The sequence below is a fragment of the Eretmochelys imbricata genome, chromosome 2, assembly GCF_965152235.1.
Source record: "Eretmochelys imbricata isolate rEreImb1 chromosome 2, rEreImb1.hap1, whole genome shotgun sequence".
Classification (NCBI taxonomy): Eukaryota; Metazoa; Chordata; order Testudines; family Cheloniidae; genus Eretmochelys; species Eretmochelys imbricata.
Genome location: NC_135573.1, coordinates 135,479,652 through 135,498,165, shown reverse-complemented (window position 1 = coordinate 135,498,165; position 18,514 = coordinate 135,479,652). Strand labels below are relative to the sequence as shown.

At 42.2% G+C, this 18,514-nt stretch overlaps 1 protein-coding gene across 1 annotated transcript in view; it reads right to left on the bottom strand.

Annotated features, from left to right (window-relative positions):
• ANKH (ANKH inorganic pyrophosphate transport regulator) overlaps positions 1-17,797 on the bottom strand; it is a 139,239-nt gene extending 121,442 nt beyond the window's left edge. Inside the window, exons 1-2 of the mRNA XM_077810774.1 lie at positions 17,654-17,797; positions 17,078-17,221 (exon numbers count right to left, since the gene is read on the bottom strand). Coding sequence (XP_077666900.1) covers positions 17,078-17,221; positions 17,654-17,662 — 153 coding nt within the window. The 5' untranslated portion in view covers positions 17,663-17,797. The remainder of the gene's footprint in view (positions 1-17,077; positions 17,222-17,653) is intronic.
• Between the last annotated feature and the right edge of the window lie 717 nt (positions 17,798-18,514).

Genomic DNA, 18,514 nt, shown 5'->3' with positions numbered 1-18,514 from the left:
AATATTGTACATATTTACATTTTACATTATTTTTAGCAACTGTATTTTAAAAATGCACTCATCTGTGGCAACTAGGAAGCTTTTCCTGGATGAGTAACTTCTGTGTCTAAAGGATCCAAGTCTTCAGTTAAGAGAAAAAAGTTTCTTATGTTTAGGGTTGTGAAACAACCCTTTCCAAAGACACACAGCACGAGATGAGGGCGTGGTCTCCCTAAATCTGCAGGCACATATCTCCAGTGTTTCTGCATTTGTTGCAACACACAAAGGGACCAGAGTCTTCCTCGTGACTGTAGCAATTATGTGAATCAAGTTCACTCTAATGCAGCTTGGAAACTAGGGGAGTCACTGAAATTATTTTTACTGGGGAGGATGACCCACAAAGAGGCTTGGGGAAGGGCAGATCCGTGAATGGGGATCTCTTCCACAAAATCACCCTTGAGGCAACCAAGAGGATCTGCATTAGAAAATGGTAAACAGAACGCCCTTCCTTTTAACAAGCCAAATGGTGTGGGCAGGGATGAACTGTTCAAATCTATCCAGCACAGGGGCATGGCAGGGACTTGGCTCCTCACCTGTACATTGATCCTGTATGACTGGCATTCCCCTTATGTGCCTCTGGGACTCAACAAATTTACAAGATGCTTGTGTATGAGGAACTGAATGTATGGCTGAGTGGGTGGATATGAGAGAGAGAGAGAAACAGACAGACAGGATAAATGAGGGGAGCCAGTTTTGGTGGAGGGGGAAAAACTGGGCAGGGATCCTTGTGGGGAGATTGGAACTGGGATACTGGACTGGAAGGGACAGTGGCAGAAGGATCTTTGTCCACTAGAAAAACGCTCCCCTCCAGAATCTAAAATAGAATCCAAGATTCCTAAGTCTCAACGTTCTTCTGCCATCAGAAAACATATGAGAGACCTGTTGGCAAACTGTCTCATCCCACTCTTGTGGCTGGTCTACAGAGAATGACAACATACTACTGCTATCAGTTACTCCGCTAACTCAATTGGCAGACATCTGTGTGATCGACTGTAAAGGTTGTAACCTGCTGGCAAGCTATGTGAGTAACAATGTTTCAATGAAATTTATGGTTTTTGGGGCGGGGGGGTGGGGGGGGTTAAACCACAGGTAATTACCTACAAAAGACTTAATATTCTTTTAATTAAGGTTGCAAAGCCAAGTCTTCAAGGAATGTATATACAATAAGTCTTTAATTACATGGTCACTTGCTATTTTTTTCCATGTCTGAAAATTAGTGTTGATCTGACCAACAGAATGGGAACCTGAGGTTAGTGGCCAGACACCTGTGAAAAGTTTGGTTTAAGTGCCTTGACCAGTATCACAAAGTAACTCTAGCAGTAACCGATTGGCTTAGCCATAAAACCATCCTCTCTTCCTGAAGTCCTCCCCTGCTTCATTCACTACATACCTTCCATCTTCTGCAACAAATGAGGCAGAGAACTCACAGAAAATAGCCTCCTTCAGCACACAATCTTGAATCATGCCCAGAGGTCCATCTTGTGCACTGAGTGAGGCAGGGGTCTGGTGGAAAAAACAGGATGTGATCACTGAATTAAAGACTGTCCGCAATGCATATGATCATGGACACAATTAATGTTTTAATCTACTCCTATTTCAAAGCAGGGTATATCAAAGCACACTAACAAACTTTCGTTAGTGTGCATCAGCAGGGTCCACACAGCCATTTAATGTGCAGCAGGGTAGTGTGGAGTAGATTCACACCTCAGCTTGGCACAAACTAAACGTTCGCGTGTACAAGCCCTTAGTCCTTCTGTGATCTACCTTGTTGATTTCCTTTGCAGTAAATACAGTACTGTACATAGTTAACATTATGCCTAGATTCACTGAATCACAGAAGTTACAGCTAGGTAAAATGTAACCAGTTTAGATCATATAATCTAATGCCTGGTAATGTAAGATTCTTCAACGAGTGTACTTTAGATTTAAGTAATGCAAGAGATAGAACTACTCACATTTTCCTTTGGGAGACTTAATCATAATTCAGTACATCTCAGAGCTAGGACATTTATTCTGATTTTTTTTTAGCCTAAAGTTTTCTATCTTCTTAAATTCTACCTCTTTACAACTAGGTTGATATTGTACAGGAGGATATGCTAACTCACTCCTCTTCCTTTCCTCGATGATTACAACTTCAAATCCCTACAGCCTGTTACCATGTTCCCTTTTTATCCAAGCTATTTATTCTTATTTTTTATAATCTCTCCTTTTAAGTAACTGGAAATACTCTGTTTTAAGAGAACTGAAAAATGTATTTCAAGCCCTGAAATCTGCTTACTGTTAGTTTTCCTTTCAAACATGCTAAACATTTTTAATTGGTAGACGCTTAGAGGAAATAGGCAAGGGGGCAAGCTGCAATAAAACCTGTAGTTCTGCAGCTGAAAGACTATAGATCAAAAGTCTCCAAAACTTTTGGAACATAGCAATATGCTACAGAGATAAAAATCTTCAGGATGAAAAGGAAAGTGAATAAGGGCTATCCCCACAAGAACAAGCTCAGCTTGCTTGGATTACAGAAACAAAGTGGCTGCTTCTCCCTGATGGTTAGATTACAAAAAGAAGATGCTATCCAGCAGCTGGAGATAAGGAAGAGGAAGGAAAGTGGGGTAAATTGGATGGGGTCAGGAGACAAACTGGCAAGGGAGTTTGATAAATCCGAAATACAAATTCCACATTTTCAGGGAAGTGAGCAATTCACATGTGTTGTAGTAAGAATGAGACAGAACTCCCATTTACAGCTGAATTTTGTCCTCAGTTCTGCAAATACAACCTGACTGCACCATTGCAGCGGTATAACCAAAAATAAACTCAGGCCCCTGAAGCGTGAACCTCCTCTTATTTAGGCCCAAGCAAGTCAGGAGTAACTCTACTGCAGGTAATGCTTTATATCAGACTAGGGCTGGTATAAATGAGACCAAACACATGCCTAATAAGTTCATTCAAGAAATTAACCCACCTCTTAATAGCCAACACCTGACCTGAAGACATTTGCAAAGTACACCAGTTAAAAGCCCAAGACTTGACAAGTGTTGCTGAACCACTTATTGTGCTTAGAAATGACTCCTTAGGTGATCTCACAATAAAAATAAATCATAGTTCTTGGCTAGAGTGATCACAACATACACCAATATTTGCATTGTCACCAAATGTGAAACACTGAACTATTTCCCTAAACAAAGAAACAGAAAAAGAAACATGATTTACGTTAGGTTTCGCAATGCAGCGAACAGAGGTATTTTTTTAATAACCACTCTACATCTCCAGTACATTTTCTTTGTCCCCTTCATTTGTTCAATTAAAAAGGTGTGGACATCAATAACATACAATGAAACACTTAGCTGTCTTTGTAACTGAGGGCTTGTCTATATACAGAATTGTTCCTGACTCATTCTGGAGTAAGTGTCTCCCAAATTAGTCAGCAATATTTCCATGAGCATACAAGCACTGAGCTAGGATGATACAAAGATGTATGGAAATATTCTAACCAAATTAATTCCATGGATTAGACCACTAGGATTGAGGAAATGGTAAACACTGCTCTGTTAGACACTAGCGTTCATGAGAGACTTTGGTTTTTTGCTCTGTATAGCCCCAAGCAATTCCTTTTTTACCTGAGGTCTCTATAGGCTTTTTCTTGTTATCTGAAAACATGGCAGCAGAACATAAACATGGCAACAAAATGTAATACCACACCTGTGGGAATCTCACCTCAGTAGAGGATCAGACAAGCAGAAGGAAACCTAATCTGGTGACCTAGTTGCACACTGACACCAAAAAAAAACAAAAAAAAAAACAAACCAAACCAAACACCAAACCAAAACAAAAAAAACACCACCACCCACACTTTGAACTGTAACATAAGAAGTTACCAACAACACCTGAGAGGACATTACAGAGAAACAGCAAAGTTCAGTGCACTGTTGCAAGTGATTACAGAGCTAACCTTTTCCTGATGTTAATGACATCACAGGCAAGAATGCTAAAATGCAAAGTGGTTTTCTTCCAGCGATCGTACTTGTAACCAATTCTGCAAGAATCACAATTGCTAGCAACTACTCTGATTAGTGGTTTAGAATAATCTGAGCTCAATACAGATTGAGAGAAACTGATGCAGAAGTGATATGTTGAGTAAATGCACATTTCGAAATGGCACTACACTCCAGCTTCACCTAGCAATAATGCTTTCTTATAGAGCAAATAAGATTTTCCTGAAGTTACTAGCTCCCAAAAAATTCTGTTTGAGACCCAATCAGGAAAACACAAAAAGAAGGATTTATGATACTGAGGAAATAATTCTTGTATAATACATGTCTTCTAGGTTCATACTTCTTAATACTTTCCATCTATATAACACCTTCCATCCAAAATTACAACATGTTTTACAAACACCAGTGAATAAGTTTCACAACATGCCTGTGGGGACATATTACTATTTTATAGATGAGAAGGTTGAGATAAACAGAGATCAAGATCCAGATTCTCAAGTGTATTCAGGTATCTAATTCCTACTGATTTCAATAGTAATGAGATATCTAAATACCTCTGAGGATCTGGGCCTAAATGACTTGCCACACAGGAAGTCAGTGGACAGAGCCAGTTAGAACTCACATCTGACTCCAAGTTCTGTTCCTTAAAACAAGACTATCCCTGTTTCACACAGTCACAGGATTTGCTGTGTTAAACACACTGCAGTCCATCTAACAATGTAATTAACAGGTGTGATGGATTATAAAGTCTGTCTGATCAGATTTCAGGTTACTGGAGTGAGAGAAGGTCCTACTGATGTAAGATTGAGAAGAGAGAAGAAATAATTAAAGTGGAGGCAGCAGCAGTGTGGAGAAAAGCAGAGTAGTTAGAAAGAAGGCAGAGGAGAGTGGAAGAAAGGGAGGGTGCTAACAGAGCGAGGGAACAGAGCATACTTCTGTGGCTTAGATCTATATATATTATAATACAAAATCTGAAAAGTTTTGAGTGATGTGGATATAATTCCATCAAGAGAGTTTCTAGTGACAACTGAAACCATTCAAGCTTCACTCTTGTGGTTTATATTGGCAGCAGAACCCTTCTTTGGGATTATAGCCCCGTAACTCATAGTTACCTGCTATCTGTTCTATACCGTATGTTCAATAAAGGTACATACATACATAGCAGTATAGCTGCTGCATGTCACTGACTTACTTGATACATGGCTGATATTTGTATCTCTGCTAACAGGACAATATATATAAGAGACCTTTGATTTTACCAAGTCTCAGTGCTGGTCACATGAGGTAAAATTCCAGGAAATGCTCTGTCAAAGTAGTGAATTGAGCATCTGACTCCTAACTCCTGTTATAGTTAATGCAGACATGCATTCCTAATTACTCCTGTGCCCTATGGATCTCTGAAGCACTGATTGGAGGACAGATATTAAAATCGCTAATGCAGAAGTAAAAAATACAGGGATATGACAGTCCCTCATATCTATATAATTTTTTTTTAAAAACCCTTAAATAAATGATCAGACTTAGACATCCAAAAGCAGAGAAAGTGCATGTCTGTCAGACTCCGACTCATCATTTTATCTCACTTTTCTTCAAGAAATATTGTCGGAGACACCAGCATAATATGGAACACCACACATTTCATACATGCTACATTACATAAGGTCTTAACAATCTTGGGTGATGACTGGTCAACTCAATCACACAACAGTGTGACCAGTATGCATTCTGAAGCATGTTTCCAAGCAAATGGACTTATTGCAATCATAAGCCCCAAAGAGATCAGCACAAGAAATGTTTTTGAAAAAAAGGCAGACTTAAAATTTGCAAAGAATAAGGATGGTTAAAGCTTGTTTCATAATACTGTGTTTTATCTCCTAACCTTTTCTACATTTTTATTATTCCACCTCCTACCTACTACTAGAATCCTAGATGAGGTCCCTTCCAGCCCCTCGCCCTGCCATACTGAAGCAGGACCAAGTAAACCTAGACCATCCCTGACAGGTGTTTGTCTAACCTGCTCTTAAAAACCACCAGTGACAGATTCCACAACCTCCCTTGAAAGCCTATTCTAGGCCTTAACTATCCTTGTAGTTAGAAAGCTTTTTCTAATATCCAACCTAAATCTCCCTTGCTGCAAATTAAACGCATTACTTCTTGTCCTACATTCAGTGAACATGGAGAATCACTGATCACCATACTCGTTATAAAAACATTTTACATATATAAAAACTATTTATCATGTCCCCCCTCAGTCTTCTTTTTCCCCCCCAAGACTAAACATGCCCAGCTTTTTAACCTTGTCTCATAGGTCAGGTATTTAAATATTTTATTATTTCTATTTATCTTCTTTAGACTCTCTCTGATTTGTCCATCTTCTTCTTGAAGTGTGACAAGGTGGGTGGGGTACTATCTTCTATTGGACCAACTTCTATTGGTTAGAGAGATAAGCTTTCAAGCTACACAGCTTTTTCTCAGGGCTTGGAAAGATACTAAGAGCTCGTCTACACTGGCACTTTACAGCGCTGAAACTTGCAGCGCTGTAAAGTGCCAGTGTGGACAGTGCACCAGCGCTGGGAGCTATTCCCCTGGTGGGGGTGGGGGTTTTAGAGGGCTGGGAGAGCTCTCTCCCAGTGCTGGTGCCGTGACCACAAAAGCCACGTGAAAGCACGGTCGCTGCAGCGCTTTAACGTTGCCAGTGAGGACGTGCCCTTAGACTGTCACAGCTAAAGGTTGAACAGATAGTTTAGCACAGGTAGTTAGCACATATTCTAAGGGACCATTCAAGGTGAAGTGGCCCTTTAACACCCCAATAGGATAGGATAAAGGGGGGTTAGTGGGTTACAAACAAACAAAAACAAAACGAAACGGGTGGCCAAACTGTGGCTTGCGAGCTGCATGCAACTCTTTTACAGTTAGAAAGTGTGGCTTGCGGAGCCTCCCACGCCCCCCCATTCTCCCCACGAGACTTGGGCCGGGGGGAAGAGTGCGGGATCTCTGTCTTGCAGTGGGGTGGTGGGGTAGGGGCTTCTGCCCAGTCAGGGAGGGCGGCTCAGGGCTTCAGCCACCGTGAAGACGACTCTCTCGACAAATGTACCACGTAACCAATGATATGCCAGTGACACATCAATGATGACTACTTAAACTCTCTCCACCACAACTTCAACAAACCACCACCTGTCCATTATACTCTCTCTCTCTCTGGAACACACCCACACTAACATCAACTTCCTGGACACCATGATCAGCTTCAACAATGGAAGCTTACAGGCAATATACAAGAAACCCATGGATCACTAGACCTTCTTTCACAGACCCAGTAACCACCCCAAACACTCCAAGAAATCTGTTATCTTTCACCATGCACCGAAATACCACAGAACGTTCTCCGGGGAGCAAGTCTGGGATATACACATTAACACACTCAAAACTGCCTTCACCAAACAAGACACTCCACCAGAGAAGTAGACTTCATCATGGAAATGGCCACTTAAATACCCTGAGAGAATCTGCCTCAATACAGAACTAAAATCCCTCTGACCGCACACTGCTAGTTGTCACCTACCACCCCACACTAGAACTCATACGGGGTATCATCAAACAACTAAAACCTACACTCAATGGGGACCTCATCCTGAAAGAAATCTTTCCTGAACCCCCTCTTCTGGCCTTCAAACAATCCCCCAATCTCGTCAAGCTCAGCAGCAGCAAACTCCCCACAGACCAGGACACGCCAACTCAAAGTGGCACCAGATCCTGCTAGAACAACGGATGCAAAACTTGCAGACATATCTCCACTGCTACCATGATCAACACCCCCTCCCACCACACACACACACACACACACACCATGTTTCATGATCTATTGAGCCTACACATGCGTATCACAACATGTGGTATACCTCATCCAGTGTACTAAATGTCCCAACAACAACTATGTGGTGAAACCAGACAATCACTATGCTCTCAAATGAACACACACAAGAAAAATGGTAAGAGACAAAAACACCTTATCACCTGTGGATGAACACTTTTCATAAAGCGATCACTCTGTATCTGACCTATCAGTCCTCACCTCAGAGGACACCTGTAGAACACTTTTTTCAAAAGACAAGCCTGGGAGCTTAAATTCATAATTTTGCTAGAAATCACTAAAAATCATGGTCTTACTAAAGACACTGGACTTATGGCTTATTACAACAATCCCTAACCCACTAACCCCTCCCCCCCTTTTTGTCCCATGATTACAGGGGTCTTAACGGACAACTTCACCTTGAATGATCCTTTAGAATGTGCGTTAACTACTTCTACTAAACTGTAAGACCTTGAAATTAGTGTGACACTCTAAAAGGATATGTCTACACTAGTGAGCTTACAGCGGCACAGCTGTACTGATGCAGTTGCACTGCTGTAAGATCTCTCCTGTAGCGTCTCTAACCAAACGCACTGCTTCAGGTAGAATAAACAAACAAATTTATTAACTATGAAAGATAGATTTGAAGTGATTATAAGTCAAATCATAACAAGTCGGATTTGATCAAATAAAATAAAAGCAAAAAGCATTCTAAGCTGATCTTAACAACTTTCAGTGTCCTTACGAACTTAGATACTTCTCACACAGGCTGGCTAGTTGCCCTTCCGCCAGGCTCTCCCCTTTGATCAGGGCTTCAGTCGCTTGGTGGTGATGTCTGTAGATCAGGGGTTCTCAAACTGGGGGGTCAGGACCCCGCAGGGAGTCGCGAAGTTATTACATGGGGGGGGGGGGGCGCGAGCAGTCAGCCTCCACCCCAAATCCCGCTTTGCCTCCAGCATTTATAATGGTGTAAAATATATAAAAAAGTGTTTTTAATTTATAAGGGGGGAGGTAGCACTCAGAGACTTGCTATGTGAAAGGGCACTAGCTTCAATATGAAAATCCTACAACTAGGCTTGACCTAATTACGAAAATAAAAAGCTTGCTTCTTTAGCCTTCCTGCAGAGGAGATAATGTCTGTAATGTGGCCTTATGTTGCATCTATCTGTAACTAAACTCAAGAAGAAAGCAGAACCTTCAACTCTACTTAAGCAGCAGTACTGTAAAAGCACACACCACCTTCTGCACATATGGTCTGACTAAGTGCCTACACCATACAACACTGAATTCCATTGTTGTTGGAGGTTTTTTTTGGTTTTAAGGTCTCTCTCCATGTGAAGACACTGTAGACCTCAATCAATTCCTATTGAATTCTGGTTGGTGTCCCTGATTGTCTAATTGTTTTGGGCTTTTTTGGTGATGTCCAAGTACCCTACAGTGCAGGAGTGAGACCTCATCTCTCTCCCTCCCCCTCACACACACACACACGTCTATTACCTGTAATGGGGGGGGGGGGGAGAGAAAAAAAAAAGCAGAGGGAAGAAACAGCAACTAAAACTATATACACCCTTTGTCCTCTAGCCGCCTCTCTTTTTCCCCACTTTTAGTTCTGTGATAGTTAACTGGCTCTTTCCTTCATTTCCACTCCCACAATATCCAGCAACCTCACCTGTTGGGGATGGCCTCTTGCTAACTTAATTTTTAAATAAAAAAGTTGAGCTGAGAGCCCTAAACCAGTTTACTCTTCAGGCCATTAAGCACAGCCAACCACTCCTGTAGCTGAAAACTGTAGCCTTGCTGGGAAAGGGGATGGTGGTTTGCCTTTGAAACACTGCTGCTAACTGCTCCAGTCACTTTAAAATGAAACCATTGCTTCTCCTTCAGTGCTTAGCAGTGCTACAGTATCTGTGCTGTGCCTACAGAGCAGAGGGGTGACTAATAAATAGCCTGCCTGGGGATCCCAATTCAATTTCTTAAGTAAGATACATTGGCAAGAGGACAAGAGAAGCTGCTGGGAATTGGGAATACAGGTAAGAAAAAGAAGGGTAAGAGTTGCCATTTTAAATTGACACCACTAACTTATTTCCCTAAGATCCTGAATACCTTTATTCTCATATCCAAAATTGGGAGCTAGGCAATATTCCCAATAGAAACTGAGATTTGAATATTTGAGCCACAGACTGCTGCTGAAAGGGCATTGGCCTTAATGGGGACTCAGAAGGAGAATTCCACAATTTATATAAAAGGTGAGGGAAAAAATTGCAGCCATGCTGCCAGGCAGCAGAAAGGCCCCAGAGTCAGTGCTGAAGCGGAGATCTTGAGACTGGCTGGGTTCTGGAAGCTGTCCCATTGCTCATTCCACCTAGTGGCTACAGGTTAGCTCTTACTTCTTGGATTTCTCATCTTGGACAATCTAGGCTAGTAAACTGCCCTATTGTTTCTAGTCAGCTTCACATTTTGCTTCTCCTGTACTTACGCAATGTTGTAATATTTGAGTTACAAACCCTGCAGGGGAATGTAATTCCGTCAAAATGTTTCCACTGAAACTTAATAAAAAACAAATCAAACATTTCTGTTTAATCTTTTGTAAAAACTTGTTTTCTTGAACTAAGTTTGGACTTAAAATTTACCTGAAAGTGTCCCTTTAGTTCAGGAATTATGCACACACGTGACGGGGGGAAATCTGTCATTAAATACTGTCATAGCAATGCAATATTTTCAAAAACCTAATGGTATTTCCACTAGGATACAATACTAATAATGGAATCGTGGTTATTGTATATAGTTATAGCCTACACTGATTACAATGGGAGCTTGTGTCACATTTGTGTTAATGTGGTATTAAAGGCCTACCTAATCTAGGTTAGTCTTTGACCTCTGACGTCAATCATAATACTTTGTTCTTATGACACCTTTCATCTCGAGTATTTTTGAAATTTATTAGCTCTCCTGCCTGCCCTGTGATATAGGTAAGTGTTATGCACTCTTTTAAAAATGAGTGAACTGTGGCATAGAAAGATTATGTAACCTGGCAAAGATGCCATAGTGGCAGTTGGAAATATAAACTCTCCAGTCTCAGTAATTCTCTTTAATATTTTATGCACAACTTGTTCTGTTTTTCTGGTCACCATTTAAGAAAAGAAAATGGTTTTAACTACAAGGAGAAGCTTGTTAAAATAAAATTAGGCCTCTTAAAACAGCAGCAGCCAACAAATTTAGAACAAGGGATGTTGATGCTTCATTGCTCTTATGGAAACTCGCTTGTTTGTACCCCAAGTAATATATAAAATTACGAGGTTATCCCAAGAGCCCTGAAGTACTGAAGCACAATAAAGAGTCAATGAGAGAGTAGTAGTTCGACTCCTTCATTGCCTCGTTTCAATTTGCCTAATGCCTAGATGCCACTGAACATAACACATGCATGTGTGCGCACGTGTGTATATGTGTACTGCCAATGAATTGCTGGTAATGGATCTCACAGGCCATGTTTATCCTATGGACAGTTGAAAATAAAACAAACACGGTTGATAACATTGCTTCAGCTGATTATTGGGAGACCTACTGTAGCACTGGCTGCTGATACCATTTTCAAAACAGTGTCGTACACCCTTACTTGTAGCAAATAAGGCCACTGCAGGGGCCTTGAGTACTGGTGCACCTTGGTTCGTTTTATTCTCTGCCTGTGGCACATCACAGTCTAGACCAGTGGTTCTCAAAGCCGGTTCACCGCTTGTTCAGGGAAAGCCCCTGGCAGGCCAGACCGGTTTGTTTACCTGCCGCGTCCGCAGGTTTGGCCAATCACGGCTCCCACTGGCCGCGGTTCGCTGCTCCAGGCCAATGGGGGCTGCAGGAAACAGCGCAGGCCAAGGAAAGTGCTGGCCGCCCTTCCCCCAGCCCCCATTGGTCTGCAGCGGCGAACCGCGGCCAGTTGGAACTGTGATCGGCCAAACCTGCGGACGCGGCAGGTAAACAAACTGGTCCGGCCCGCCAGGTGCTTTCCCTAGACAAGCGGCGGGCCGGCTTTGAGAACCACTGGTCTAGTCTCCTTTTGGTTGTTGGCTTTAATGTGCAGGCGCTGAGCGATATTGGAGGCCTGTGATACACAGCAGGTCAGACTACAAGATGATCTAATGGTCCTTTCCAGCCTTGCACTCTATGACTCAAAGTTAGTTAACACCAGTGCTAACGTGACAACAGTAGGGAATCCCAACATTGATAACTGGTGTTGGCAACCAGGGAACACTCTTCCAAAATACTGCTATAATCAATGCCGCCTCAGAAGCGGTTTAGTGCGCAAAGTGCTGACCAACAAGTCAGACCCACATTCTATTCCTAGCTCTGCCAATGGCTTACTGAGCATTCCTGAGCAAATACATTACCCCATCTGTACTTCATTTTCCCCAGTATTGCCAACCCTGAAATCTTCAAAGAAATCAGTCAGGTCCCAAAAAAGTGGCTTACAAATCATGATACTTTTTTTTTTTTTTTTTTTTTTGGGGGGGGGGGGAGATTGCCTTCTGTTTTTTGTGTCCTTTGAAGGTTTTTTCCTGCAACCACAAGAAATACAAACTTAAAAAGCAAACAGACGCTGGTATTTTCAGGTAATCACTGATCTCCAGTACCCGGGCCCTTAAATAAAACACCAAATATCGTGATACTCATGATAAAAATCATGAGTTAGCAACACTTCCATTTGTAAAATGAGTATAATGATGCTTATCTATGTGATGTGCTTTGAAGCTCCCTGGATGAAAAGTGATAATAATGGTGTTATTACATCAAAATGTAGTGGTATAATACATGATGCAGAAAATGAGGGAGTTCAAAATTTGTTGGGATCCATTCTTAAAAGCCCCCCAAAACCTTATTCAACATAATGAAACATTTATGTTATGCTTTCTTTAAGTACATTTAAATCAGCATAAAAACAGAGCAAATAGGAATAAAGGGGTTAGAGCTATTATTGTGATTTCCCCCTCTCTCCACTTCTCAGTCATTCTGTATTCATACTGCAATATTACAGTTTAGTATAAACAAAATTCAGATGTAAACTTTTCTCAGATGTAGGCAAAACTGAGATGAGATTAGCTGATTGCTTTTTGGGACAAGACTGTGATTGAAATCTAAAGAATGCTGGATGAGGTCCTTAAGGTCAATGAAAATATCTTCATAGGGGTTAATGGGTTCTGGAACAGACTATAAGGGGTGAGTTGATTAGTTCTCTCTGATGAAGTGAGCTGTAGCTCACGAAAGCTCATGCTCAAATAAATTGGTTAGTCTCTAAGGTGCCACAAGTACTCCTCTTCTGATATTACTGTAACATGTTTTTACATCCTAAACACAATACAGAATTATAATTAAAAATATACTGTTCATATAGTACACCCATAATCATTGAGTCTTATGAAAATACTTAATACCCCTTATTGTTAATTTTCCACAATGTACAATTCTCACAAAGTTCTTTAGTCCCCTCCTAAATCACCTGCCAAATAATTATCTAGTGACAGCAGAGGACAAACAAAAGATGTGGCAGCTTCTTAGCTGTATAATCCTCCCTGTACTTAGCCACATGATAAAAATATCTCAAATCCCACAAAATTCTGTTAAGCAAAAAAGAGAGTTTAGAACTAGTCACTTGCCTCACATTTCACAAAACTGGCATTACATTTTATTGAAAGGGCTCTGCTTTGAAAGCTGTGTTCCCAAATAATATTTCTACTCATGGAAACAACAGATAGAGAAGCTGTATCAAAAGTCTTATGATCTACAGTATTCTTTCAATGACTGCTCAATCTGTTCAGCCAATGTATATTACTAGGCTAATTTTTATACAGTAATCTTATATCTGACCTACAAATTCTTCTGTGCCTCTTTTAGAGATTATTAGCCATAGGGAATAACTTCCCTTCATGCTAATTTGACTGATTTATATTAGCAGTCTTCTCTTAAGCATAAGTGCAGAAGGGGAAGCACTGTAGCTTTTTCTGAGCTGTCCCTTGGCACACCCTTTATTATGTATGCAATTATTCTTATTTTGCCCTATTATTAAAATTATTACCACAGCAGGGAGTGATCAGACGACTGGCTCATCAAATCTTTATCTTCTGGAAAGCCTATTTTTGCTCAACAATACTAGCCTGATAATCACGTAGCATCCATTGGGGCAAAAATGCAGACACGACATATCAAAAATAGGACAAGCTCGGGCATAAGAATTACTAACAAAAGAATAAAATCATCATTTTTGCCTCGGTTTCCCCACTCTCATGTGAGGGGATAAACCAACTCACCAGCCAGTATATTAATGAAGCTCCCACAAGTGTCAGTATTTCATTCCTTTTTCATCAGGGATGCACTTATTGTTAAAATGCAGTTAATCATCACTGAAGACATCACTCAGGAGGTATCCCCAGCCAAGTCTTCCACCCTTTCCTCATCCTTTTCCTGATTCACACTCTCCTGCAGGAACCTCTCTGCTCCCTGCAGCAATCCCCCTTTAAGTGAGCAGCTTGTTGGCCTTCTGTCCCACCAGCTGGGAAGCAGCTGATTAGCCCAACTCCCTGGAAGGGCATCCCATGCTGTGATGGTGTCCAAAAGCACATTCTACCAGGTATCTAGCTGCAAAGGGAGTTGAACTTGATCGACCCTGTCCACGGCAGTGAGACCACCATTTTCAGCACCATTTAAAAAAGCTGCATAAATAATTTTTAACGTGCATTTTCCAAATACTCATTTTCCCAGCGTAAGTGGGGTTTGGGATGTTGGTGGCAAGAGTGTACTGAACACTCAACATTCAAGGAGCTCTTCTGTGATTTACTTGTTAATGTTGAAAGTTCTGATCTGATCTAAAGAGCGCTGAAATCAATGCAAGGCTTTCTTCTGATTGGCATGGACTATGAATCACGCCCTACTTGTATAAGCCAAATTGTGTATTTGTACCTCTGAATCACATTTTTCTTCATTTTCTTCTATCCGGTTTTCTCTTTTATGTCAGGAGGCAGAGAGTGGGATTTATGGAAAAACTGATTGGTAGAGTAAGTTGCCCTTGTGTGAGACAAGAACAAATTGTATATATCAAAATATTTTGAATATCTTTTATTGCTTATATTTAGAATAAAGTTTTTTTTTAAAAGTAGAAGAAAAACAAACAAGAGTAAGAATGAAATATCTTGGCAAATATCAGAGGGGTAGCCATGTTAGTCTGTATCTGTAAAAGCAGCAAAGAGTCCTGTGGCACCTTATAGACTAACAGACGTATTGGAGCATAAGCTTTCATGGGTGAAGTGGGTATTCACCTACGAAAGCTTATGCTCCAATCAATACGTCCGATGGATGTAAGGTGCTACAGGACTCTTTGCCGCTTGGCAAATAGTTAATTCTTATATCTATTTTCCACTGTAATAGAATTGTGCCCAATCTTGCACTTTTTACACAGGCAAATTCACTAATATATTGAATATAATATATCTTTGCCTGAGTAAGGAATGCAGGAGTAGGTGCATATGCTGATTTTATGTATAAGAATTGCCTAAAAGGAACCAGATTGTCTGTTGACAGAATAGTAACTTATCACAAGGATGGAAGTTGTTAGGGGGCATTCAGCTAGTGCACTTGTTGCATGGGGCTTCCGCACACTTGTGGTTATGTTTCTGGCACAGCAAACTGTGCCAAGTAAATAGGCTGTGATAAAAAATGAGGAAATACAGTGAGCCTTATTTTAGATGGTGTCCAAGGCAAAGAAGAGCTTTAAATCAACAATACTGAGGAACTTTAATTAGGATGAAGTGGGCACACTTGTTCACAATTGACTTAATTCATTTCAAAGTTCGTTAGCAATAGATTCTAGTGCTCTCTATGCTACTCTTCTCAGGTTCTCATACCATGGCATCTGAATTTGTGAATTAAAAATGACAAAGAAAGCAGTACAAAGAGTATTCAAGGTAAATAGAGTTAGAAAGTCAGCTCAGTAAACTGTTATCAATTAATGCTTAGCACTTCACATTTCAGAGATTCTCTCTTGCGGTCTATACTAACGCAGAGAATGCTACCCTATTTTTTGTTTGTTTTTTCCCCCACTGATTTAATCCATCCTTTGTCAATATCATTACACAGCATCTTGTAAGAGTTTCCTAAACACAGTGCTTCACTGATAAGGTGGCAGGGACTACTGCTTACAAATGGTTCACTGGGTGCTTAAGAGGTTGCAGTAGCACCAGCTTTTCAATGACGCCACATGGAGAGAGGTAAAAGAACAAGATAAAGCAGGCTGTATGAGGGGGAGGGAATTAGGCCCCTTCACACCACCACAAAATCAATAGTTATAACTGCACCCCAGCAAAGCCCCAAACAAGCAGGAATTAGCAGTATCTCTCTAGTATATTTCTATAACCATGATCAATGTCTGTTTAAATATTCTCAATCATCAGCCCAACCTGCTACATGTTTTGCAATAGGGGATTTTTAAAAGTCCCTTTTCTCCCACAAATTAAGCAAAAATACTGTACAGTGGGGTTTTTGGAAAAGTAGTTTTAAATTAAAATATAGACAAATGCTTTATGTAATCCCAAATTACATAATCCTTGAGTGCACTAAAAAGATGTCCTTCTACATGCATCAAACTAGAGTTCAAAACAGATCATGTTTTAACATTAATGGTGGAAAGCAGAAAAAAGTCTGATGAATAATAAACAAGCAGTAAACAGATCTTTCCAAAACACAACCACAGCAGGGAGGCTTCAAACCCAAAAGCAACCATGAGATGAAAAAGAAACAGAGAGAGTCCACACCCCCAAATAAATGAGACAATCGATATTCTGCACTCAGGCAAAATTTTGTGATGCACTGGGCAAAGCAGCTGCAATGTTGTTTGTTTTCTGCAAACGGCTATCTGCAAATTCCTCTCGGGATACCTATAGATCACAGTGCAGCCTATTTTAGTCTCCTATGGATGTTCTGGCAGAGAAAAGTCCACATTTGCCAATCAAATACAGCCTATCTGTACATTGCCATCAGTGACCCTAGGCTCCCAGGGAAGAGACTAATAAATACAGAGGGTGTTTTGTCAACAGTCAGCAATAGGGATCCTAACAAGGCACATTTGCAAAGCAGCAGCTTGCACAGTAATTTATCCCTTAGCCCCAGCGATGGATGGCTGCATTTGGCTATGTCTAGAAAAGGTAAAAGGCGTCCGGCGAGTTACCTGCTCCCCGAAGTCGATGGCTATATTGGTGATGCCCAAAGGGACCAAGAATCGGATCAGGGGCCAGTAGTTGGCGAGCGCTGGAAATTTCACCATAGTCCCAGCTGCGCGAGGACCCCAAACACATCTGCCGTAGCAGGGACACTGCAAGGGGGGAGGAATGGGGAAAGAAGGAAAAGGAGAGAGAAAAGAAAGGCCCCCTAAAAATCAAGCTTCTGGCTTGGCTGGGGGAGGCGCTGCACGTAGGGCGAGCAGCAGCAGCAAAGCGGTCTCTTCTCTCCTCCTCCGCCGCTCGCTCTGCGCGGTGCGTCGCTGTCTTAGCAAGAAATCCAAAAGATCAAGTCCATCCCTGCTGCCCTCCTCCCACACAACAACGACCTGCTGCTGCTGCCGCCGCCGCTGCTGCCGGGGGGGAAAAGAGGAGGGACACCACCACCACCACCACCCGAAATTTCTGCGGGCGGGTTTTCCATTATGGGAGCTAGGGCACCCACACAAAAATGAGGTAGGTACCCTGGCTTAGCCTAGCCGGCAGCAGGGGGATGGGAGCGGGGGTGGGAACAAAAACAAACCAACCACCGGCATGGGGGCAGGATGAGCCGGGCTGTCTCGCCGCCGCCGCCGTCTCCTTCCCCAGGCTGTGGGAGGAGAGGGACGCAGGAGGGCGGCTGGGGCTCCTTGGCGGCCGCCTCGGTGGTGCAGAAAGCGGGCTGAGGCGGGAGACGCTGCGCCCCGGCCCAGCTACGTCTCCTCTCTCGGCGTCTGCCTCGCCAAACACGTGGGTTTTGACACACACCCGGCCTCATTTCAGGAGAGGAGGGGAGAGGGCGGCATCTCGCTGCTCCTCCTAACGCCGTCCGCCGGGCACAGCAGCACCTCTAGCTGCTGCAGCCCGCCCAGGAGAGGGAGAGGGAGAGAGGCCGCCGGTGCCTGCCCAGCGGGACTGGGAACAAGCGTGCGCACGTAGGTGCACAGCGAGTGTGGCTGTACAAGTGACTGTGTGTGTGTGTAAGTGTGCAGTCTCCTCCATACGCTGTACGTATGCACATACACACTGGACATAGGCATGATACACATACACAAAACATACTTTCCACACACAGGCTCACAGCACAGAGCACATGGTATGTACAGGGCAGGTGTCGGTTTGTGTACAGTAGCTGTGGTTTTGGGGGTGTGCACATTCATGGGTATGTAACCATGGTGATTGTGCATGTACAATATCTGCATCTCTGTGTGTACATACATGTCTGCATCTAGCAGGCATCTGTTAAAGCCCTCTGCCGTGCTCCAGGGCACTGCCACATAATGGAGTTACAGTCAGCAGAAGTGTACAGTATTCTGTTCCTCCATGCATTGTACCAACACTAGTCTGTAAACTTTTCCCCCACCCCCGGCCTAGTTTTAGGATTTGTGACGTCTCAGGCAAAAGCGGAG